Below are 26,301 nucleotides of genomic sequence, written 5' to 3'. Positions count from 1 at the left end.
AAAGCGTCTACCAAAAATATTATCGTATTGCACTAATTTGGGAATATTGCTATCTTACCTTGCATTTTTATTAACGTATTGTTTTCAGAATAAATATAAGCTCATGTATTACACACATTCATAATATAATACAATATTTAAAGTATTGCGTTCCCCAAAACGTGTGCGTAATAATTAATTAAATGAAAAAGATTTCAAGAAAATTGTAACAAAATACAATTAATTTCTATCAAATAAAATTACGACAATGTATCATAAGATCGTAAGTTCCTGCTTGTATAACTTCGTTTATTCCTATTTATTTATTAAAATTAATTATATTGCGATTTTATTGTTATACATTAAAATATAAATTTATAAAATAGAAAGACATAATTTAATTTATTAGGAGAATATATGATTTTTTGTAAATATCTTGTATATAATACATGTTTTTATTAATACAATCTAAGGTATTCGCTTATTTACGATATGTCTTCGCTTCGTGAGAAGCAACCCGTAATTGCAACTATAACTAGGATATCAAAAATTAAATAATATCCAGGAACAAATAATTCTTATACTTAAAGGAAGAGACTCTAGAGGTTGTATAATTCCATCTATTCATGCTCATTTGTCACATATGCGTTTTACAAAAATGATATCATTCGCCAAGTTATCCAACTGTTCCACAAAACTATAAACATAATATCCCCGTTGTTCCATCATATCGATCAGATACTTTCGTCCTTTCGGATTGTGTATGTATTCCACAGACAGGGCCTAAAATGTATACGTGCATTTCATGTGTCGATCAATATGTCGCGAAAATAATTACGTTCCGTTTGTAGAAGCGGAAAGGATACCATAGGAGATTGGAGAGTAAACGCAGTCGCGTAAACAGAAACGTAGAAATTTCTGAATAGATTGCAAGCGATCAAGTATACATACCTTTATGTCCACCTCGTTAAACGGAATTGTTTCTAATACGTCGATCTCATTGCCTTCGACATCGAGACTGAAATAATCGATTGTCTTGATTTCCAACGCGGCGATGTAAAGTATCAATGGGAAGCACTGCACGCGGATGTGCTCGCCTGTGTAAGCCACATCGAGCGTATTCGCGGGTACATCTTCCGTTGTGTTCTCGGGTTCATGCAGACGTCCCACGTTCCTCGCCATGAGAAAAGACGCCTGTAATTGCAAGAACATCAGAACGTTACATTTTCCCATCGAAGATCGCGTAATATTCTGAAGTTTGAGTAACGTCTTTAGTATTGAGAAATTGGGGCTCAGGTTTTGCAACTGATAGCCTATTGTCTCGTTAACGATGACAAGTCTTTGATCATTATTCCTTACCACTATGGGGCTCTTAATGATGCTGAGACACGTCGGCGAGAGATGAGCTCGTCTGTTCTTCTGGAGCATTTTTGTAAAATTGATAGGATCCGCTTCTATTAGAAGACCCGACCATCCATTAAATTGCTCCAGGAACAACGTATTGCTACGCGTTTCCCCGTCGTACGCACCGCACTCTATGAAAAATCCATTTTTCTGTAGAGAGTAATAAGTAAAATTTGGTATTTATTAATGCGTAAAGAGATTCTCTCGAGTCTAATTCACCGTGTATTTATTGAATGATTTTGTATTCTTGCGAATTCTCTTGCATTTTCTATGAAATTATCACAATTGTTTTACTACCTTATTATCGAAAATTTCGCGTATCACACTCGATTGTCCCATCGATGGATCTTTAACATCCGGTTCTTGAAGAATATACGACTTATTCGAATTATAATTCCATATTATCCAATTCTGCCGAATATCCGTTAATAGATCGTGATAATCTTCCGGATTCAATGCGGATATATTTTTCCTGTTGTACCATTTCTCACCTAAATAATAATTTATTAATCATTGAAATAGGAAATTATATTTCAGATTAATGTGAATTAATTATATAATAATATTATTCCTTGCACGGTACTATGTGCTTTAGTTAAACAATTATTTTTTGTTTCGGAAAATAATTCACAGATGAATAAAAAGTATACCGCGTTATAACTCTATACAACGTTTAGTTTAGTATATTATAACCAATACAAACTATAAAACAGAAAGGTCTTATAATATATAATATTGAACAATTTTTTAAAGATTTTAAATAAATTATTCAATAATTTTTTCTATTTGATCAGAAATTTATAATGTTGATAAAAGTCAATCAATATCAAAATTCGAAATTGCCTGCTTTTGTAATAATAGATATGATTATTCATCGTTTCATATTTTGAATACCTTGTTAGTAATTCGTAATATTGTAATTTGTAATATTACACGGTGTTATTTGCATAATACAAACGAGAGTAACACATCATACGTTAGATTATCGTATGGCATGTACATGGAATATTATACACGTGGGTCGCGTTTCGCTAATTATACTCAAGAATGTTACAATCTAACAACTGTATCGATAATGTATTAGCGATACGACAAATTTTTCAATGTCCAATTGCAATTCTACATTTATTTGATTGATTTTTTTCCATTAAATAAGGAGGTCACTTCGGAAAAAAATTCTTTTTTAAGCATCATTATCGTGTCGTTCATTATAGATATAAATCACATTTACTAAAGCAATAAAAAAGATGCAACCCACTTTTTCTTTCGCCTAATTATTCAATAAATATCGTCCAATATAAATTCTATATAAATAATAATTTATTAAAGCCACTTACCGGCGGAAAAATTATACCAAGTCTGCAACACTATATAAAAGAAGAAGATTATTATTTCTGTCACGAAACTCATGGGAAAAAAGGTAACAACGTTGCAAAAATTCTCACCAGTTTTGTAAAGATCTTCGGGTACATCGTTCAGATATGTATCGCGTTCTATAATATTTGCCTCGTGAACAGTCGGATATCTTGTGAAAAATATAATAATAATGACACACGAAGTCAACACAATCAGAAAGGCCCACTTTCGACGCCAGCAGTAGTTCGGAACTCGCGTGTGCACGCGTTGGTAGTTATACGCGTTGGCTGGCATCGTACTAACATGAGAGAAGCCGAATGACTTCTTCCACGTGAGTCATGAACGAACTGCAATGAATCGGCAGAAAGGCTTATCGCGGCTGTTGCACACGCGTAGCTTATCTTCAGCATTTAAATATCATTTGGTGTTGATATACATGTATATTAGGGTTGATCTTAGATAGTGACGATTAGTACTAATTATAATTTAAATGATATGTGCAAGGTAAGTTAGAGTGAATAAAACAAATATAAAAAGAAAAAGAAAACGTTTGTGTTTGTTATAAATTTATTTTAACTTAAACATAAAGACAAATATCTCCATTTCAAGCACTTGTTAGAAATGCACTCAATAATCTGTTAAAATAATTTTATTCTTATATATTGTATTATGTAATGTCTAAATTTGAACAAATCAAAACAGATCGTTATTAGCTCCAGTTTAAGCTGATAAATACTTTCTAATAGAAAAAAATATATATGTATATATTAAATCTTTTAGAGAAATCTCAGTTTGTATTTTTAATATACAATGCTAAATACAAATAATAAATATATATTAATTATCAAAAATATATGCAACAAATATTCTCTGATAAAATTTTAGCTTCTTTTATCTGCTTATATAACATTATTATCAATCTTCACGGAAATTAGATGAGATTCAAAAGCAGAATACGAATGTCTAAATGTTAGTTACAATTTCGTCTTTTATATCGTTACGCGTTCTATTGAATATAGAATGTATAGACTTTCAATTACGAGACAACCGGAAAAACGTAATGAGAGACACGCGAGAAATATACATAACAATGCGACACATACATAGATATTGTGATGAAAAGATTTTTTTATACGAATATAGATTTGCAAATCCTTTCTTTTCAAGTTTTTTAATTCTCGAATATGACATAAATTCTGATAGAGAAATTTTTTTAATACCTTTGTATCTCTAAAATATTCTGCTTTTTCGAAAAATCTCAATTTGCATATCTAATATGTAATACTGATAAATACAGAGAAAGAAAGAGAGAGAAATCACTAAATAATTGATGTATCGGATACTTTGAATGGTTTTAGTCAATGGCTGATTAAAATTGTTTATTAAAATTAACAAACATAAAGATAAAGGTACAACAAAGATAAAAAGTTTGATCGAAAACTAATGAAACAAAAAAAAATAATCAAAGATTCATTTATCGAATCAGGCACAAATAAGAATTGTAAACTATTTATATAAATAGAAAATACTTATTCGTAACTTATACATATAATATTTTTCATTTAGATTTCTACAAAATATACAGTATGTGTTTCGAATTATTTTGTGTTTCTCGCTCTGATTATCGCTTCCATCCATTATAATTTGCGCAAACAAATATATAATGCTAATAAACTTTGACCTTTATATAAGATAAACTGATTCTAAAGTTTTTTTTAAGCAAAATTGCTTGCTGAATCTGTCAAGAATTGATTAAACGACAGTTTCTCTCTCTCTATTGTATTTTTGAAATCTTTTATTTTATTCTCTTATCGGAATAATTATTAGATTGTTAATCATTATTTGTCTAGGTGAATATTGTCGAATCAAGTCTCTTACACGCAATGGTTGATTCGGCAAGCACAATTTGTTTTAGAATTAAATGGCAAAGCGACAAGATGCTCACGTAATATGTGAGGAACGTCGTCTTATAATTAGTATGACGTAAACGCACCACACACAACATATGTGCACGCATACGATGATGATCCGAAGCTGCAGTGCAAAATGCATCACGACTTCGACATCGAGATAAATTTAGCACGAGCGTTTTTGTGAACGCGTTGGTTGAATCGGTGTCACGGTTCGCGAAGCAAGGACAGTGAAATGATGTCTTTTCGCAATGACATTTTCGGGTATTTCCGGGAATAAAATATACAAATGAAGCGAAAACACAAATCGAGAGATCACTGCCACGTCCCGTATGAATACACGCACATGGACATCGAATACTGTCGATCCCGAGTCCCGAGTTCGGAGATATTCTTTGGGACATGTGTGTGGGTATATATGTATATACGTATACACAAGATGTCTCGAAATGATGAGGTTTAAATCTGAATGCTCGGATCGCCTGTCAGCTGATCACACGACAGACGTTCAATCAATTCGGGCTTGTGACAGAATTTCCTACATATCACAGAATAAATTTTTAAATTAAAGCTTGATTAGATTATACCTGTAGATTTCTATTTCGTAGAAACATATGTTAATTTGAGGAAGAGAGAGAAAATATAATTGTAAAATACAAATAAATCATAATTATTTTCTCTTTCTGTACGTTTTTACAATAATTTTCTTGTTTTTAAGCACATTATGAGCATTATAAATTTCAGTGAAGGAAAAACAACAATGTCTTGATACTCGACATTCAGCAGAGATCAGTCCAACATTCATGCCATTGCAGGCAAATATCAATAATTAATTCTTCGAGGAATCTAAAATCAAATTTTTTTTCAGAAAAAATATTGAGAAAGATAATTATTTATCACTACTTTCCAGTTTCTAACATTAATCCATTAGTGTCCAAAGTTTTTTTATTTGAAGGATGAGCGTGTCATAAATATTTCTACAGGCTCTCGTATCTGTTAGAACTTGTTTTCTAACTTGAACATTTTCTTTACAGTTTGTTCCAATCAGACTTTGACATGTACATTTTTTTAGTTTTATTAAATTGTAAATTTTTAATAATAAAAATTAAATTTTTAGCTTTAAAAAATTTATATGTCTAGTTTCAAAAAATTCGAATGTTAAATATTCCTACAATTAAACTTGAAATAAAAAGTTTTTTAAAGTAAAATTTTTATTAGTGTCAACTGAAGAAAATATGATTTCTTTATTTATTTGTACTAAAGCTTGAAGAAAATATTTTGCAAAAAAATTATTGATTCTAATCTTGAATTATTAAAAAAAATAGAAATAATTGCTAATTAATTATCTGTTTAAGAATATTCTGTATAAGTATATACATATAACATATGAACGTGCCTTTCATATTACTATAGGAATTATGAAAACCATATAATACATTTAGTTCCACGCACACGTTAAACACAACATATACAGATTACGAAGATTAATTTCCTCCCTATAAGATAGATTAACTTATCTGTTATTAACGAATATTGTTATTTATGTCAGCATGTAGTCTTTGTTAAAAGGACTTTACTCATACAAGACAAAATGAGGATTTTTTTACGTAAGAACGCACATCGCGTGTGTCCTCGCAATTATACGCATAATCGCGCGCTTAATGCACTGTGATGATGAATGATGATTCGGGAGACGTATGTATATATCGCCAAGTAGTACTTTTTTTAAAATTTGTATCATTAAGTGTACTTCCTGACACACGATTTATCAACGTAAACATATATAGATATGAATGACCAGCAATAATTGTTGAAACAAATAGAGAATTTTCGTGTATAAATTACATGGAAGTTTTCATTATATGCTTAATATGAGACACTGCAAATTTTTTATTTGCCTGTGAGATTTATGTAAAAGATTTGACAAAAGTACTCAAATCAACTGTGTACTGTATTTTTCTCAATTTAATTGAGTTTAAATTATATTAAATAATAAATGCTACAAATAATGCAATATTTTATTTGTTTAGATGATTTTAGATTGTTAGATGAAAGTAATTCTGTTACTTTAATATGAAAAAAAAAAAGAAATACATTGTCAAATATCGATATAAAACCCTGCTATCTTTTTTTAGTTGTTTTGAACCGTCCGATAATTTATCGGATGTATCCGATATTATATGTATATGTCGATAATGAGATAAAGTGTTTTTTCCTTTTTAATATCGAAGTGACAGAAAATTACTTTCATCTAAATAAAATATCTCATCTCAAATGAAATATACTTCTTCAACATGGATTAAAAATAAAACTGGGATGAATGCTTGAGAAATTTATTAACGTGAATGTATATGTCTTAAGACGTGTCATAAAGTATAATTATATCAATCTTTTGTTTAATTTACACAATTAAAAATACCACTATAAAAAAATTTGATATAATTATCAAAATTGATATAAAAAGTATTTATGTAGTATAATTTTACAAGACTTTATTCCGGTATAGTTATTTCGACGCTTTGTCCATCTTCAGAAAAAACAAATTTAGAATCTTTATAACGCAAAAGATTTGCAGATCTTTTAACTGTCCACGCTCTATAACCGATTTTATAAAATAATGGTAACCGATTGAATCCACCAGCGATTGCCAATGAATCGTTATAATCCCATTGGCGATCCATCAGCTTATGCGCGTGTCTTTTCTTCGGTGTTTTTAAAATCGAATCTTCCAGCATTACAGATTTTATAGGTAAAGTTACTCGGCCCTCTAGTAAAGCCAAGAAATATTGCACCTAAAAAATGAAAATTTGCAAAATATTTATACAAACGTACAAGTATGTATAATTTAATGAAATGTTTATAATTAAATAATAACAACACAATTAATAGAATAACTTTGCAAATATTCTTATTTTTACAATTATTTGTAAATTAAATAATATATATAGTTTTAGATGTATAAGAACAATTAAAAGAGATATAGAAAGAATATTGTTAAAATAATATATAAATATGCAAAATATCAGAAATTTATTAAAATAAATATTATATTATCTCTTTCTCTACATATCAAATAATTGTACAAATTTTACGAGCTAAATTGTGCGTATTATTACATAATGATAATTACAAAGTTATGTCTAAAGTTAGTTATCGTGTTGTATTAAATAGTTGTGATAGATAAATTGTTATACCTGCATATGAAACATAGGGAAAGGCACAACGACCATAGGTACACCGACAATACACATTGAAGGATGCTCAATATTGATAAAATGTTTGTAAAGCGGCGTTACATAATTATTGTCAATCCGTATACCACAATTTTCATTTAAAAAGGGAAAGCTATATTTGTATCCAGTACAAAAAATCAAAACGTTAATATCATCGACAGTGGTTCCGTCTCTGAGACGAAATGTAGTTTCATGTATACTTTCGATACCAGCTACTTGTATCATATTCGATGGTAGAGGACTTGTTAATCTGCAAGAATAAAAAAAAATAATCAAAGTGAATATAAAATTAAATGAATCTTAAATTATCTCTTTCTAATTCTGTATCTAAAGATTATACAAAAATATCTTAGCTATTTATAAATAATATTTTTACAATTAATCGCTCACCTATCATGATTGTGACTTAAATACACACAAACAGCGTATTCAGATAATTCGATGCCTATATCAATACCAGATGAAGATGCACCTACTACTAACACTTTTTTCCCCAAAAATCCATCCGGTTTTCTATATACATGACTATGCATTATTAAACCCGAAAAACTATCGATACCGGGTATAATCGGTACATAAGGATCAAAATAGTGTCTGAAAAAGATTAATGAAATATTTGTCTAATGCCACAAACTCAATAGTATTTTAATTATAAAACATGCAATAATATTTGACTCGATTTACCCGTTACAAACCATAATTGCATCGAAATATCGGAGTTCTGTTTCATTTGTATTTAATTTTTTCACTTGTACAGACCACTTTTCTTTATTATTATATTCAGATAGTTCAAGTCGAACATGTTCAACTTTTGTATTGAACTAAAGAAAATTAATTAATTATTAGATAAACAATTAATTCTTTTTCATTATTTTTAATATTGAAATATAATTACATGAATATGTCGACATATGTCAAAGTGCTGGGCGTAATTTTTCACATAATTTAAAATTTCCCGATGACTCACGCAGCTAGGTTCTCGTGCTTCCATTGTGATATAATCCGGAAAATTCATAATCTTTGCAGGTAAATTTGTCCTAAAAAGATAGAAAAGGAACACTATATTAGTTCTATATTTATCAGCAAGAAAATCATTTCTTATAAGTCATTTCTTAAAATATAGAAAAATATAGAATAATATTTGATTTTAATTATACTTTAAGAAAAGTATTTTTTTTATTTCTATTTTACAATTTGTGTATAGTTATTTAGAAGTAAAATACTTTAGCTTATATTTATTGAAATATTTAGTGATAATATATAATTAGATAAATATTTTATCAAATTATTGATAAAAATAAATTTCTTTACAAATTATACAATATTATAAAAGAATCACTCTTTTTGTAGAGTAAAAGAAAACATTATCAAACCTTAAATTTTGATACATGCTGGAATGAATCGGTAAGCCATTCTCATCAAGGCCGATTTGCTCCTTGTAAACCCATGTACCTCCTATTCCATTCGTTTGCTCATAAACTGTTGTTTCGAATTTCACATTTGCTACCAAATGTCTGACTGCACACAAACCAGCTGCACCAGCACCGATCACACATACCTTGATTTTTTCTTCTTGGTTTGCCATTTGTACACAATATCTTAAAGATATTGTTTAGTAATAAAAGATCTTACGCTTTATTTATTTTTTTTTTTTTTTTACGTTTTGAACGATAAATTCAACAGATATTTGTATTATTTTTTAAATGTTTGTCAGAACATTGGCTAATATATTAAAAAATATAAAAATAATTTTGACACACCCACTGCACAATTTGTCGGTTGTACTGTGCACAGCGCACAATACTAAACAATACTAAAAATCTATTGTCTGTACGATATGTTATATACTAGAAGCATTAGTCATCCACACCTAAATCAGAGAAAGTGAAATTGAAATATTTTCGTTCACTTTAAAAAATAATACATAATTTCAAAATTAATATTTAATATCGTACAGATTATTAATTATTTTTAAAGTAGCAAAGATTCATAATAGACTACGACTTTTTATAATGTCTGTCCTTTTATATTTTACGAGAATTTGTACAAAACGGACAAATAAGAAACCACAAAAGATAGAGAAAATATCATCGCGGTTGCTTCAAATTCTACTCTGTCTACTATCGCGGTTCGATAACACGATAGATAGGAAGGAGTTTAAATACTATATGTGATTATTATACTCTGATTTTCTTACGATAAGAATTTATCATCGCAGCCACATGCTTGTAAAGTCAAACGAAATTAAACGCAGTAAACAATATTATCCAACAATTTGTTAAGATTAATATTAAATTTATTAAAATTAATATTTGTTAAAATAAATTAAAACACAGTTTTCATGACAGATATAAAAAAACTATGAAAAATAGACTTACAATTTCTCTAAAATTTTTAAAAAGCACAATTTTAGTTTGACATTCACTATAAACTTTCACTTCTTAACATATTTTATTAAAGGAGGATCACAGCGAAAAAACCGATTAAACTCATTCATATTTTATCAAAACTTATTTCTTAATAATTCCTATCTTAGCATTTTTTTCTTCATTTATAAAATATAATTTTTGCAAAATATTCCATTTTAAACTCCTACACGTGCATCACATTACTATTTTCATTTTGTTCTTGTTACAAACAACAAACAACTTCATTTTCAGAGACAGTTATTCACACTGCCTCACATAATTATGACTGACTATCATTACCTACATTTTTACAAAAAGAAAATATATTATTGTTTAAAAAATTATAGAATTATTTGTAGAAGAAAAATTATAGAATAGAAAAATTATATAGAATTATATTACATACATCTGTAATGCATTCTATGACTTAGAAATTCTTCAAATTTGATTAAGAATATTTATAATCGATCGATATTTATAATTAATTAATGTTACTTCCTCTCTTGCTGAAGAAAAAGTCTTCTCACATAATTAAAAATATTGTCGAAAAGAAATGGAAAGCTTTTGAAATTTGATAACTTAAAAAAAGAACAGAAAATAAAGCTAAAACAGATAGACTTTATGTTACATTTTCTGCATTACATTGCCCTATTTTGCACTTTTTATGCATGCACAATATATATAATTAAAAGAGCGTTTTTTCGCACCTAAAGAGTTTTCAGGATCAAAAAAACAAAATGTTAAAACGATCAAAAATGTAAACAATATTTTGTAACAATTTAAGGTTTTCGTTCTGTTTACTTACACGTGGACTACGCATTTGAAGAGACTTATATTTTGTGAAAAAACACAAGTCTAAATAAAAAGTAAGGTTTATAATTATTAAAGATATATAATTAAATGATAAGTATCTATGTCTTTTATTTTAACAACTATTTTATGCTTGTATTACCCCATTTTATTTGTTTTTATTCATTAAAAATGACGAGTATCTCCGTCAAAACTTATTTATATTTTATATTAGGAATAGATGCTGAAATTTGATTTGAGCGGGTACAGAGAAAATGATTACCGACAAGTAAATTTCTGTTTTATCGAGTATCGATATTATTAATTTCTACATTATCAACTGGATAAAGATCGTTAGTTTTCAATTATTCGATATAAATATTTGGTCCGTTATCTACCTCTTTTTCACGACGAACGTCATCGAACGATCTTTGACGGATCAGCAGGATCAATTGCAACTTGCAACGGCAATCGGCGATATAAGGTGACACGACGTGGACGTAGTGACAGCAACAGCGGCGGCGCGGCGATCACATGATTTTGACGTTACAGCGCTGCTGCTCGCTGCATCGTCGTTTCGAACATGGCCGCGGCAGAATGTGAAACGAAAGAGAGCACTTCTCTTTCGGCGGACCTGTTGAAGACACCGGTCTTGTCCGACGAGACCGTTAGCACGATCGAGAAACAGGAGGGCTCCGGTATTCCGTTGCAGACTTCATGGACCTTCTGGCTCGACAAGTAAGAGAGAACATGAAACTTTTCTCGTATAACCCTCTGCTGCGCGACGCTTCGTCAGCGCATACATAAATGTATATACATCTCGATTTTATCTCTTTCAATGTTGTCAAACGTCACGGCGGAAATATTCCGCGATAAGTTCTGTCAGAATTACTTCGATGTCGATAAGGTTCCTGCTTTTAATCTCGCTTTGTTTAAATTTTTTGCAGTAACGTTTAATACATGTATACATGTAATACTAGTCCAGTAAAATTAGACTTTGACTTCATAAAAATTAGGAACAAGCTGAATTTTTGTGGAGACCTTTATTTCGATGTTCTAATGAAATCCTGAAAAGTACCCTTAATTTGATCCGTGGGTTTTTTTTTTATAGAGGATGAAAGGGGTAAATTTTAGTTTTTTACCATTATCTCGAAAACTGGCAATTTTTCGAGAAAAACAGTTATTATTAAAATTGTAGCTCATAAAATTCTCTACAAGAAAGGTCATTATACTTTTTTTCGTACAACTAATCGTTTTTGAGTAAAACGTGCGGTAAAGTTGCAATATTTCTAATATAACTTTTCTGCACCTCATAGTCACATATAATACTATAGTGGTGTGCACATTTTCTCTTTCAGTCTTTCACTCTATATCTTCGAAACGATTGATTCCACGAAAAAAAAGTATAATGACCTTTTTTGTAGAGAATTTTATGAGCTACAATTTTAATAATAACTGTTTTTCTCGAAAAATTGCCAGTTTGTGAGATAATGGCAAAAAACTAAAATTTATCCCTTTTTATCCCCTAAAAAAAAACCCATGGATCAAATTAAGGGTACTTTTCAGAATTACATTAGAACATCGAAATAAAGGTCTCCACAAAAATTCAGCTTGTTCCTAATTTTTTTATAGTTTTGCCCTTTTCAAGTCTAATTTTACTGGGCTATACATGTATATATATATAAATACATGATATAATAAGTTATATATTATATATGTATTTTGTGAACACGTCTTCTGATACTTTTAACCTCCTAATTGTCTCATTATGTTGGCAAAAAGAGAAGTTTCTTTTTATATTATGATATATTGGTATGATATGTTGTTATTATTCTACAATACATGCAAATAAATGATTAATGTATTTAATTATAAATAATCATGAGATACATTTCAAAGATAAGATTAATTAATGTTACAGAACATTGTGCGAAATAAAATATTCATTCTCTTCTTTTTGATTCTTGTTTGTGAAAATTAGAGAAATTATTGCTTCTATAAAAGCAATACTGGAAGCATCTAGATTGAGAGAAGCTTTATATTTTATATTTTTTTCTTGAATTAATAATATTCTTTAATATTAACAAAATAGATTTTATTTTTGATATAACATTAAAAATTGGAAAAAATAATATCAGCATTATTCTATAATTTATTTAATGCATTCACTTTAATGGAGAATTTCTCCATCTGTCTCTAAATGCTCTAAATTATTGAATTCTTGAAGATTCGTGTCTTAGAACATTATCAGATTCAAATTAATTGTTATCATAAACATATGTTAGTAATTCTAGACAAAAAAACAACATATATCAATATCAATATTAATATATATAATAAATATAAATATTTATATCAAAGTTAATTGAAACTAGTTATATAATATTAAATATTTTTAACCTAAAAACTGTTAACAGAGCTATCCCTGGAACAACCGCTGAAGAATACAAAGCCAACTTGCAGAAAATTTATACTGTAAATACTGTGCAAAATTTCTGGGCAGTCTTCAATAATATACCAAATGCTGGGGATATGCAGGTATGATTAACATTTTTGAAAAAATAAGTTTATTAGCCTAGTATATTTTATATTAATCATAACTAATTTTGTTAATTATTGAGAAAGAGACTTGTTACGATGCAAAACAAGAATGCTACTTTAATTTGTTAAAATTAGTTTTACTAAATCTACATATTATTTCTCTATAACAAATTGATTCTTTAACTTTATTAAAATAGTAAGTATGTTTCCTTGCGATAACAAAATATTTTTGTGTTATGAGTAAACTATTTTATTTGAGTAGCAAATTTATATATTTCTATAAACAGACATATTCTGCACGATTTTATTAATAAAGGAAATTTGTAATATTGAATGATAACTTACACGATAACAAACTTTGATTGCTCTTATATTGAATATGCAGTAGTGACAATTTTGTTGCGATAACGAAATTCCTCACCTTCTCTTTTATTCTACATTGTTCGCTGAAATAGGAAAAATTATTACAATTTATTTACAACTGGCATTAATTATATATATTATTGCTTCTTTATGCTATGCTATTTAACATTTAATTATAATATAATATATTATTTATTTATTATTTACAATTGTAATTTATATTTTACTATAAGTTATTTAAACTTTTGTTGTCAGATTAGATACAGTTACCACTTAATGAGAGATGAGAGATATCCTTTATGGGAAGACCAACGGAATCAAAAGGGTGGGACCTGGAGATTAAAGTGCCATAAATGCGATACTGTAAATATCCTATATTATGCTGATTATTTGATTCTTTTTGACAATTGCTAAGTTTAAATATATATTCATTTATAAATGGGGAATTCTTGATTTATGTTAAAACTATTATTTATACACTTTTATTTAACGTTTTATTTTGTACTTATTTGAAAGTTTTATATAGATAATTGATAATAGATATTATTATTTCTTAGCTTGTCTCTAGATAATCAGCTTCTTGCTTTTGTGAAACTTTCATAGCATCTAACTTAAATTTCTGGTGTTTTTCAGGAACGTGTATGGAAAGAAGTGGTGCTTGCAGCTATCGGAGAACAATTTACCACACATGTAGCACAAGATGATGAAGTCTGCGGAGTGACTGTATCCATACGTGATAGGGAAGATCTTATTCAAGTAAGTATATTGGAAATCAATGAATAGGCAATAATGTTCAAGATATATATATATATAATCAGAAGAAATCAAAGTTGTATTATGATTTCAGATTTGGAACATTAACGCTGCCATGCAATCAAAAGCTACGGTTCTAAAGAAAGTTCACTCTCTATTGCCTGATGTAAATATTCTGGGAGAATTTTACAAGGGTAAGTCTTTTTAATTTTTCTTTCTTTCTTTTTAGAAAGATGCAAATCAACATTGTTTATGTTCTAGAGCATCAGTCTAATCATGCTTATGGAAGACGTTAAATACGCAGTGATACTGTGTTGAAAGAAAATTATGAAACGTTAAATATATTTTAAAAGCTTTTGACAATAATATGAACATGCTTATGTGTGATGTATAAATAATATTCGTATTGTGTTAATACGAAAAACAATTTCCTCTAGAAAAAAAAATCGGAGCACAATGTGTGATTTTTAAAAGTTTGTTACTTGTTTAATACGCATTATTCAGTGCGTTATTTATATCGAACTCGATATATTTTAGAAGCGAATAGCTGTTTAACCATTTTACAAACGTAAAATATATTTTTATATTTACATCCTACGTATTTATTTATTTCTCATGGCAATATGCTTTTAAGCGAGCGTGCCTATAATATTTTTAAATGCTCTTGACATACACAAGATTTCACATCTTCATAATTATATGCTGTTTACCATAACGAAATACTGATTGATTGTCGATTAAATCAAGTAGAATATTTACAGAATTTTTGGGCACCAATTTTTGCTGTGCGTAGTTTACTGAGCGATAAACTACACACCTACCTAAGAAAGCGATTTATGTAGTAAGGAGAAGTCTGGCGCCTATCGCATGTTGTGTTTATTGATTGCAATTTATTCAATCCACCTTCGAAAATTTATCAATGACACATCAAAGGTAGCATTTAAAATTCTCGAGAAAATAATGCGAAATCGTGTAGCAAAAAAGACGATTCCTTGCGTCTGTTATCGCGCATAGAAAATAAACATTGACCCTGAATTTTATTAAAACCCGGAAAGTATTCGAAAGAGCATCATATCAATTTCTTATTCTTCTACGCGTGATCTTATCTCTGTGACTTCGACTCGTATGTAAATGCAAATAACAGATACATCCTCGCGTTATTCAGTAATTCCGTAATTCAAGAGATAATGACGGTGAATATAAATTGTAAATTCTTTTCTTTTGAAAAAAAAAATGTTTATTTACATATTTTTTTATGTAAAGAATGACGATATAAATTTCTCTATAAAAATTAGATGAAGAAATGAGATTTGATTTGAATTAACAATAACGAAAAAAATTCTTAATTTTTTTGCAAAGAAGATAAAATTTTTGACTGAATTAAATTCACATGACAAATGTCCGAGATTTTTTGACCGTCAATTGTAAATTAATTAATATGATCAAAAAATTCCTTTGAACACTTCGAAAAATTAATTTGAATGACTAATCAATCTCCGTATAAAGCCGGTAACATTGTCCGACTACTTGGCGCCGAGTTAACATTTTACTACTTATTCACATTGACACGTCAACAGAAGGATTTTTCAAAGATTTAAAAACCCAAATTTATTCAAACAGTCGATGTCTATTAGACAAGTTTTAAATCACGTTTAATTTTGTAGTTTTGCTTCGACGTTTAAATCGAGTATCGATAAGAGAAAACGACGTTATTAGGATTCGATCATTCACACTACTAATTACTCTTGAGATAATTAATAGAGAGAAAGAGAAAGAGAGAATACACACATTACAAACGCTTTTTTTTTTTTTTTTTTTTTTTTTAGGTAGGATGTCTTAGATACAAGAAAATGCAAATCAGTTTAGAATTAAAAAATTACAACTTAAAATTAAAACTTTTGATGAAATAATAAAATTGATTTTTTGAATAATAAATTAGAATTGAATTTTTAACTTGTCACACAGAAACGATATTTTCAAGAGAAATTTTATTTGTCTTATTGTTTTCTCAAGCTTAACAACATTATATATTGTCGTTAATTTGCTAAATAATAGTAGTTTTATAAAATAGAAAGTTCGGCCAAAGTAAAAGTTGTTTTTCTTCTCTTGAGCTAAAAAAGTATTGATTTAGCGCTTTAAATTTGCTGAATTACGGATTTAGATGATGTATCACTATACGCAGAAACAGAACTTCCGAGATGAAGGAAAAAATAATATTTATCGATCGCGATTAGTTACGAGTTCCTCTTTCGGTTTCCCGATATATGTGCATCCGTACGAATAAATCATGGCACACCGGCCTTGCATACGGCCTTGCCGTATGGGAGACACGTGTATACGGCTACGCGGGCGTGAATATGAACATTAGTGATGTCGCGGATGCCTCTCAAGAAAGATGACACTAATACGGAGTCTATTACTCTGATGCGTAAAAGTTTCTCTCACATCTGAGTCATTGTCGACAATTACTTATTACATCTAATTAGCAACTAGACATTTACGTTACGTGAGAAGCCGCGATATTCTCATAATCGATTCATCGGTAATTTAATTCCTTGGTTTCTTACCAGCGAACTATTGCTTTGAGAGAATCTTCTTCATAAATTTAAGCCTAATTAAATTGCATAAACTTGATACCGTAATCAAATGTTTTTATAATTACACACCGTACTTTTAAGAAACTAGAATGACAACACAAGCGCGCGCTATGCCTTTTCATCAATTTTATATAAAAAAGAATGATATTTTTATATAAAGTTTGTTTAAACTTAATATTTTTTAACAGAAATCAACTGATAATTGTCAAAAAATATTAATCGAGTTTAAAGTACTATAAACTATAACATTTTATTTAAAACATTATATTTTATAATTTATTATTACATATTATTATTTTAAAATTTAATTAACAAATTAACGTTATAATCTGATTTCTGACAAAAATATTAATAAAGCGTTAATTTGTTAATTAAATTTTAAAATAATAATAAAATAATATGTTGTAAATAATATGTTATAATGCCTTATCTGCGATTAATATTTTTTGACAGAAATCAGCTGATAACTGTCAAAAATATTAATCGAGATAAGGAATTATGACATCCTATTTAAAACATATTATTTTAATTTTTATAACATATATTACTATTTTAAAAATTAATTAGCAAATTAACGCTTTAATCAGCTGATTTCTGTAAAAAAATATTAATAAAGCAACAATTTGCTAATTAAATTTTAAAATAATAATATGTTATAAAAATTAAAATAGTAATATGTTGTAAATAATATGTTACAATACCTTATCTGCGATTAGTATTTTTTGACAGAAATCAGCTGATAACTGTCGAAAATAGTAATTAAGTTTAAAGAATTATGACACTATTTAAAACAAAATTTTTGACAGTTATCAACTGATTTCTGTCAAAAAATATTAATCGCAGATAAGGCATTGTAACATATTATATTTACAACATATTATTATTTTCATATTTTTAACATATTATTTTTAAATTTAATTAGCAAATTAACACTATTAATATTTTTGGACATACATATATTAGCTGATTAAAGCGTTAATTTGCTAATTAAATTTTAAAATAATATTGTGTTATAAAAATTAAAATATATTTTAAATAAAATGTTATAGTACTTTAAACTCGATTAATATTTTTGACAGTTATCAGCTGATTTCTGTATCATTCTTTTTAACATAAAATCGAGGAATGGCACGTGTTTGTGTTGTTCTAGTCCCTTTCTGATAAATGCATGTTAATTCGATTCTCGCAAGTATTGTTGCCTCTTTTTCGCAATGTTGATTAACTGCCTCGATTTGCGTTGCGCGTTATATTTATAGCATCGAGAGAGGCTGTTATCGCGAGGGTTAGTACTTTGACAGTTTGTCTAAAATAAAATAAAATAAAATAATATATTTTAAATAATTGTTTTAATACTTTAAATTCGATTAATTTTTTGACAGTTATCAACTGATTTCGGTCAAAAAATATTAATCGCGGACAAAGTATATATTATATATAAGTATATATTATAACAAAGTATATATTATAACATATTATATTATTTACAACATATTATAATTAAAATAATATTTTGTAAGTAATATAATATGTTATAATACTTTATCCGTGATTAATATTTTTGACAGAAATCAGCTGATAACTGTCAAAAATATTAATCGAGTTTAAAGTATTATAACATATTATTTAAAACATAATATTATTTTATTTAATTTTATTTTGGACAAATTGTTAAATTGCTAACTCTCGCGATGACAGCTGCTCGATGCTATGAATATAATGCACAACGCGAATCGAGATAGCTAATCAGCATCGCGAAAAAGCAACAACAATGTCAATAATATGCCTTTTAGAAAGGGATAATGAAATGATAAATTAATTTTTTTTCATGACTATATGAACGGCTTTTTCTCTCGGTGGAAATTTTAACATGTGCAGTCTTGTTAGCTTCGTGAAAAAGACAAAAAATACAGATTATAAAAAATTTTTCTGTTTATTCGGACGATCTATCGTTTTATCGTCTCGTATCGAAGGGAAGAGATTAGAGAAGCGAGGGGAATAGGAATAAAATTTCCCCGGGTTATAACTCCGCTTGGGCATCAGACCAATCTAGCACGCGCCGCTCATTATAATTCAACTAATCGTCTGACCGGTACCGGTCCAGGATCCTCTCTTAGCAAAACATCGGAGGATACGGGATTTCCTGATTGCGGAATGGCGCCGCGCCGCGGATAGGACACTGTGTGCTATATATGTATGTACGCACACATACATGCATATTTGATGTTTTATGACATCAGCAGCAGTACTGTTACATACTTTCATGTTTAAAGAATTTATATCTGAATTTTTCGCGCGCGATGTCATTTGAAAAGTTAAAGGCCTCGCCGGCCATATTTTCAAAAATCTGCATTGAACGATAAAAAAAGGCCTTTCCTCGTTCAGAATTATTTATCACATTTTTGTTTACGTATTGTGCATGTGCATTACAATGCTCATTTTCTAAAGAACATGAAAATTCATCTACATTTTCACATCAGGCCGAAAAGTTGAAAATGAGAGTTTAAATCTAAAATATAAAAAGTATATAGAGTAAAATAGAGATTTAATTGAGATTCAATAGATGTTTTGCCTTTTTTTCTAAAATAGAATTAGTAGCAGAAAATAAGTTAAACTTCAAATAATTTTTTAATAATATTTAAGAGTTTTAGAGCAATATTCCTCTATCTTAAACACAAAGATTCGTTTTGGTTGCATCCTCTACATATTCTATTTATTCTTCTTTCTTTTAAATATTTTGTACAAAGAGTCTGAACTTATCTTATATATCTATTTAATTAAGATAAAGCAGATACAGACACACAAAACTTATACAAATTTTCAGTGCTCTATACTATAAAATTAATAAGCAATAAATATGCATCGATACGCAAACAATCAATTTATACATTAAAAAAATATATTTTGAAAACATGATCCGTGAATGTCTTATTCCTTTTTGCTTTTATCATTGTATCTATAAAATTTATTTTTAAGGAAAAAAATCTCATTATCATATTTTATTGTTTTATTGGTTTTTTTTACGCAATATTTTTTTAGATCATGTAATGATAGTACGACATTATCATAATTGCAATGATAAAAAAATTAATCTTGTGAAATCGTGCATAAAATTCTGCAAATACGGATTTACGCCGAGGAATTGAACTTTATTAATCTATTATAAAATTGATAAATAGTTTTTCTCCGTTTTGTAGAAGAACAATTAATGTCGGTAGCTTCGTCGGAACATAGCCTGCGTCGTGATTTATTTGACGATATTTAGGAAACGGCCTTCAGAGCCCGAGCGGTGTATTTTCGCGAATAAAATAAATGCGTTCGCGACGGGATGCGCGAATTCTTACTTCATATTATCCCGCTACTCCAAGAGGATGCACGCTCTCTTGCCTCCTCTTAATAAATTATCTTTTCATTTCGACGTACCCGCATCTCGCGGGATTCCCTATCACGCTCTGCCAGCCATTAATCAGTCGTAACAATGTTCTCGTTGCCGGATTTTGCATTCCTATACACAACAACGACGACGACGACGATGATGATGGCCGCCTCTTAAAATCGCAGTCGTAATTTTGTAGGATGTTTTCAAATGTTATTTAACATCTGCAAATTACGATCATAATTATTGACCACTGACTATCCGAACATGCGTTTTTTCTTCTTCTTTTTTATTTTTTTTTTTTCAATATTTTATACATGTTTCCTCATCAAAGGCCAACCGATAAGGTCCGACAATTTTTGACTCGTTTTCGCGCAAAATTGTAATGTAATTTTTTCCGCAAAACGACTGTCAGTAAGTCCATTTCGATCATCGTCATCATCGTCGCTGTTGTCGTTATGGTACAATGGCCCAGAAAATTGTGCGAATTTCTGATCGATTCTCATACATTCCAAGAAAGTGAGAAATCATGATCATTTAAACTGGAATTTTGTCTCTGCTATTTTTTCTTATTTACTATTTGTGTTCAATACAGTGACTTTATTCGGATCAATTCGGATCCAAGTATTTTGACCATAGCAATCGATTGCTGGAAGTGAGAGAAGCCCCTGTGTATCCGGTAACGATTACGTCAACCGGAACGCAGTTCTTTGCACGTGTTGCCTGCGTATCGCCAACGCACAATGTTGAAATTTGTTCAATCTAGAAGGACGAAACATTCTCTACATTTGGATAGAGAAATAGTTAGTATTTTTCTTCAATTTTAAATTTCTCAGTTCATTTAAATAATTTTACCTCAAATTTAGACTGTGTGTTCATTTAAGTTTAAGTAAATGAATTGTTTTTAAATTACCTAAATATAAGAGAGATATGCATATATGCTACTCTAAATGTTAACGTATCCTTTCAGCCGTGTATAATAATCTAGAAATTAATGTATAGAATTAGTAGAGTTGTGTAATATTTACTTTTGTATATCATCGGCTAAATTATTTTCGTCCTTCTAGATTTTACAAACTTCGCAATGAAAAACAGAAAATGATTTTCCCTCCTTTTTGATTCGCTTCCGCTTTCTCGTCCTTTTGCATTCCGTTGCGATCGATGAATACGAGATCTATCGTTGCGCGAAACGATCAACGCTGCGTATCGCGCGATATTATTCGAGATGCATCCGACTCGGACATTGAGTTATTGCGGTTAAAGTTGAATGATGTAACTGCTGAGTGATGGTACAATCAGTTTGAATCAGACGTTGAAACTATAAGCATGATCGTGTCGAGTGTTCTTGATGCTATTCAACCAGGAAGAGAGATTCTAAACGAGAAAAAATAAATGGAAAACGTAGAATAAAATTGCATTATACGAAATCTTATTTTCGATCAAATTGAATTGAAAGATTTTCGTATTTATTCGATTTATGACAACGAATAAACGTGAGAATTGTTATAACAAATTTTTTTAAAATATTTGTCGGATGTCAAAATTAAACGTCACAAATCGTATTATAATTATTTCAATTCTAAGTATTAAAAAATAAGTAACATCGATACTTAATATGTCTACTTTAGAGTCAGGTTTGAGATAATAATTTATATACGAATTGATCTCGTGACTACGGAATTTCTTTGCCAAGAAAAACGATGATTCATTTCAATTCACTTCCGAAGGCGAGAAAGGTCTTGGTTCACGCATAAATTGGCACTTTATTTTAATTTTAACAGTGTAGTAAAACACAACGCGCAACACAAAATTGCAATAAATTTCGAATCTGCATTTATAACATAGTAATTATTAAATTGTACATTATTATCAATGATTTATAAGAAATGCACGCGTTTGTCTTTATTACTATATTACTTTATCAAATCTTTTTGAGTTAATTAAAATTTAATTAATAATAGACATTTTATATTAAAAAAAAATAAAATGAGATAAGTCACGCAGGTCACATATTAAAATAGGTTTCAATCTATTCCATATTCTTCTGTAATTCACTGGTTTTCTTTTTTCCTTTGTATAATTTTTATAAATTTCTCGCCATTCTCTAAGATTGCCGTCCTTCCGCGATGCATAGCGCATACAAATACACATGGTTATATATGTCGGTGTATTACGCGCTCATGATGATGAAACGCAGATTTATTGGTGCAGGATCGTACAGCTTCCGGTTACCACAAGTTGCGTCCGCTTTATGCGCGTTACAGAGGCAGAATCTGCACTGCATTATCAGAGAGCCTACGTGTGAAACATTTTTACGTAAGAACCCGTGGAAATCTTTTTATCGATCCTATCATTATGTAATTAATATCATTAAGCTGTTGGAAATATGCTTTCACCTAACATATAGGACAGCGTAAATTCGTTAAAACGATGTGAAATAATTATATATTTGGGAATTCAGGACTTTGACTAATTTAGAAATGCCTCTTGACCTGATGAACCATTCAATCTTTTAATTAGCTACTCATTATAATTATTATCGCACCGAAAATTTTTCTCCACAGTCTGTTGCATAAAGAGTTATTGTAAAACTAGTGATATATTTAATACGTGCGGAATCTATGCATTGTATTTGCAATATTTATCACTTAATCTCACTTAGCGACAGACTTCAGAAATGTAATCTCAAATAAAATCACGAAGAATTGTGACAGATGAAAAAGAGACAAATTATCTCGACGAATATATTCGTGTCGTGACAAGATTAATTTATTTCGATCAAATATCAATGAAACGGTATTTCCCAACAACGGGAATTAACATAAAATAAATTGACAAAAGTTTTTGCAGTTTTATGTGAAATCAAAGACTCTATGTGCGTCTTGGCTCCGATATGCAATTTTTTACAAATAAATAATTTTTACGTTCGAAATGTAAATGGTTTCGACAGAATTATTTATCAATAATATGCTATTAATCTGTAAATGTCAGTATATTAATCAATTTGCATTTAAACAACTTATAACTAATCAATAATTTCAAAATCGCAGCAGTACATAACAGATCTAAAATAATAAAATTTTTTAAATTTTAACTTAACAAAAATTTTCGTACAATCAATTATGAAAATGTTTTACGAAAAAAGTTTTTACAAATTTTATAATTATGTAAAAGAATCTTTTTTAATTCTAAATTAATTTTGTCAAGAAATTTATTAAAAAACATTTTATTTATAACATATTTTTTCTTATCAAGGACTATAATATTAGAAATTAAACAAGATCTAGGATTTAATTGAAGTACAATTTAATTGGAATTAAAAATTAAAATGTAGTTTTTGTCATCTATTTTCATGACTAAAATTTAATTTACTAGGAATTCCTTATTTTAGATTATTAATTTTATGAATAATATATAAATGTGCCTAGACATTTTTGTCGTGAAAAGCCGTATTATATGTACTTTGTGTACCGAAGAAATGATTTTTCAATCGCAACTTATTTGCCGCTGCGGCAAATATAGATAAAAACTGCGCTTCACACCATGCATTTAGATTGTGTCATTCTGTTTTCCAATTCAATTAGCTGCGCGAACCGACCTCGATCTCGCTACATACGAGTCCTTTGAGTTTGTTTAACATCAAAGGCATGGAAGGATATCTATCATGATGATCTAAGAACGTATCAATTTTTTTGTAGAAGATCAAGGAATATTAAGATGTGTTAATTGAGTGATTCCCAATTAATCAAATTACACGACGAAGCGATGACATTTTCTTCATTATTGCATTTGATTAATTTATGTAATACGATTTATTTTTTATTTATTTTAGAAATCTTTTATACATTTCAAGCTCCCCGACGTGTTATATATGTATAGTACGTACTTCGCGCGCTTTCATTTAATTATTCAGGATTTATCCTCGAGCATAATTAGTTACTGCCAATTCAATTCAATTCAATACAAACTTCACAATACGAATGCAGTGGTAACAGTATACCATCATCAGTTTCTAGACAATTTAAATCTCACGATGATCACATCGCAAAGATAATCTCATTACCAATCAAATAATAACGTTACGTGTTAAAGCAAATTAATTTTATGTCTTGTTACGCAATAAATATATTAGTCGTCCGTAAAACTATATTTTTTTTTAATGGATCGTATATTTAAACTTTACCTTATCTATCTATTTTATCTATCTTTCAATAAAGCCATCAAAAAATAATTATTAAAATGAGCATAAGCAGAAATGGATTTATTAAGCGTAATTTACGACAAAAAGATACTTTATTTGCACTTGTTGAATCTATTTTTTTTATTCATTAAAATTATGATTATAATATAAAGAATTTTATTTTAAAGCCAAAACCACTCTGTTTTTATGGAATTGTTTTTTTTTTCTATCTTTTGATGAATATTGATGGCTAATGTTTCTTTCATGTATAAGATAAAGATTTGATTAATAAATTAATATTTTGAATACAATTTATTTATTATATTTAGATTCGTTCTTTTCGAATTTATTTTGTGAGACGCAGAGAGATAATTATAAGTACATTTCTTATTTGATTTTTAATAAGGATCGATTTATTTCACTAATTATTTACTATTAAAATTGACATATAATTGAGCCATTATTAATAAAAATTTGTGTCGTTTTTTTAACAAAACTCGGTATTTGAAAGATCCAAGGTATATTTACTTGATGTGCGTGACTCTGAGTGTCGTGTAAGATTTAAATTACTAATCTAGGAGATTACAATGAACATACGTTGTGGTAGAAGCAGATGCACATTCGCACCGCATAACTGCACGTATAATAAGAGGTGTGTTATCTCGACACATGCACGAGGCTATTATGCCTGAACGCGATGCGGTGTTTGCGTTCTCACGTTGGTCATCGCCACGGAAAAGCCTCGTAGTGCTATTGTTCGATTTGTTACGCGTGAATTTTCCTGAGTTGTTCGCACATTCCGCAAATGTTCGCGCAGTGAAGTCGCGTAAAATTCGCCCGATCTTCAAAAGAGGATAAGAATATCCCATAGTTATAAAAATTTACGCGATTCTTAAGACACTAATGGGATAAGAAAAGAAAAATAATAACAATAAAAGAAATTTCGAAAATTCTTTCTCTTCGAAATTGGAAAGAATTGATAGATGTTGTTAGGAATTTTCTAAAGTTAGAAATTTTAAATCTTTGATTGCCTTACGGAGAAATAAATATTGTTGAAAAGATTTTATTTTCAGAAATTAGTTATTAAAATAGCAGCAAGAATGAGCGTAACATTTTCTTAGATTAAGAAAATGTTACGCTCATTCTTGCTGCTATTTTAATAAATAATTTCTGAAAATAAAATCTTATATCATAAAATAAGATCTAAAAATAAGATCTTATATCATCTCTTAAAAAATTGTAACTTAACCCCTTACCAGTGTCTTACGCCTATATGCGCAAAAAATTTAGTGATCACCAGTGTGTCTGATGCTTATAAGCGTCATCATAAAAAAATTCGATAAAGACCAATTTCAAACATTGCGATTTCAATAAAACTTGGTGTGTAGGGATTTTTTGGGTCGCTGAATCCAAAT

At 29.0% G+C, this 26,301-nt stretch overlaps 2 protein-coding genes across 2 annotated transcripts in view; one reads left to right on the top strand and one right to left on the bottom strand.

Moving 5' to 3' along the window:
• Ethr (ecdysis triggering hormone receptor) overlaps positions 1-15,328 on the top strand; it is a 103,347-nt gene extending 88,019 nt beyond the window's left edge. Inside the window, exons 10-15 of the mRNA XM_083043447.1 lie at positions 11,632-11,817; positions 13,497-13,617; positions 14,239-14,346; positions 14,617-14,739; positions 14,831-14,930; positions 14,998-15,328. Coding sequence (XP_082899573.1) covers positions 11,632-11,817; positions 13,497-13,617; positions 14,239-14,346; positions 14,617-14,739; positions 14,831-14,930; positions 14,998-15,032 — 673 coding nt within the window. The 3' untranslated portion in view covers positions 15,033-15,328. The remainder of the gene's footprint in view (positions 1-11,631; positions 11,818-13,496; positions 13,618-14,238; positions 14,347-14,616; positions 14,740-14,830; positions 14,931-14,997) is intronic.
• LOC145939849 (uncharacterized) lies at positions 309-11,613 on the bottom strand. The gene is made up of 13 exons (XM_083044471.1): positions 11,478-11,613; positions 9,256-9,480; positions 8,778-8,919; positions 8,567-8,703; positions 8,273-8,476; positions 7,844-8,132; positions 7,144-7,441; positions 2,829-3,074; positions 2,721-2,750; positions 1,681-1,874; positions 1,339-1,533; positions 931-1,173; positions 309-762 (listed from the first exon to the last, which is right to left on the bottom strand). The coding sequence occupies exons 1-13, from the start codon at positions 11,498-11,500 to the stop codon at positions 610-612; spliced, it is 2,379 nt and encodes a 792-aa protein (XP_082900597.1). The 5' UTR covers positions 11,501-11,613; the 3' UTR covers positions 309-609.
• Positions 15,329-26,301: the final 10,973 nt, after the last annotated feature.

The sequence above is a fragment of the Prenolepis imparis genome, unplaced genomic scaffold (assembly GCF_030444845.1).
Source record: "Prenolepis imparis isolate NDT839.2.m4 unplaced genomic scaffold, iyPreImpa1.0 SCAF_8, whole genome shotgun sequence".
Taxonomy (NCBI): Eukaryota; Metazoa; Arthropoda; class Insecta; order Hymenoptera; family Formicidae; genus Prenolepis; species Prenolepis imparis.
This window is presented reverse-complemented; position numbering and strand designations above follow the sequence as displayed.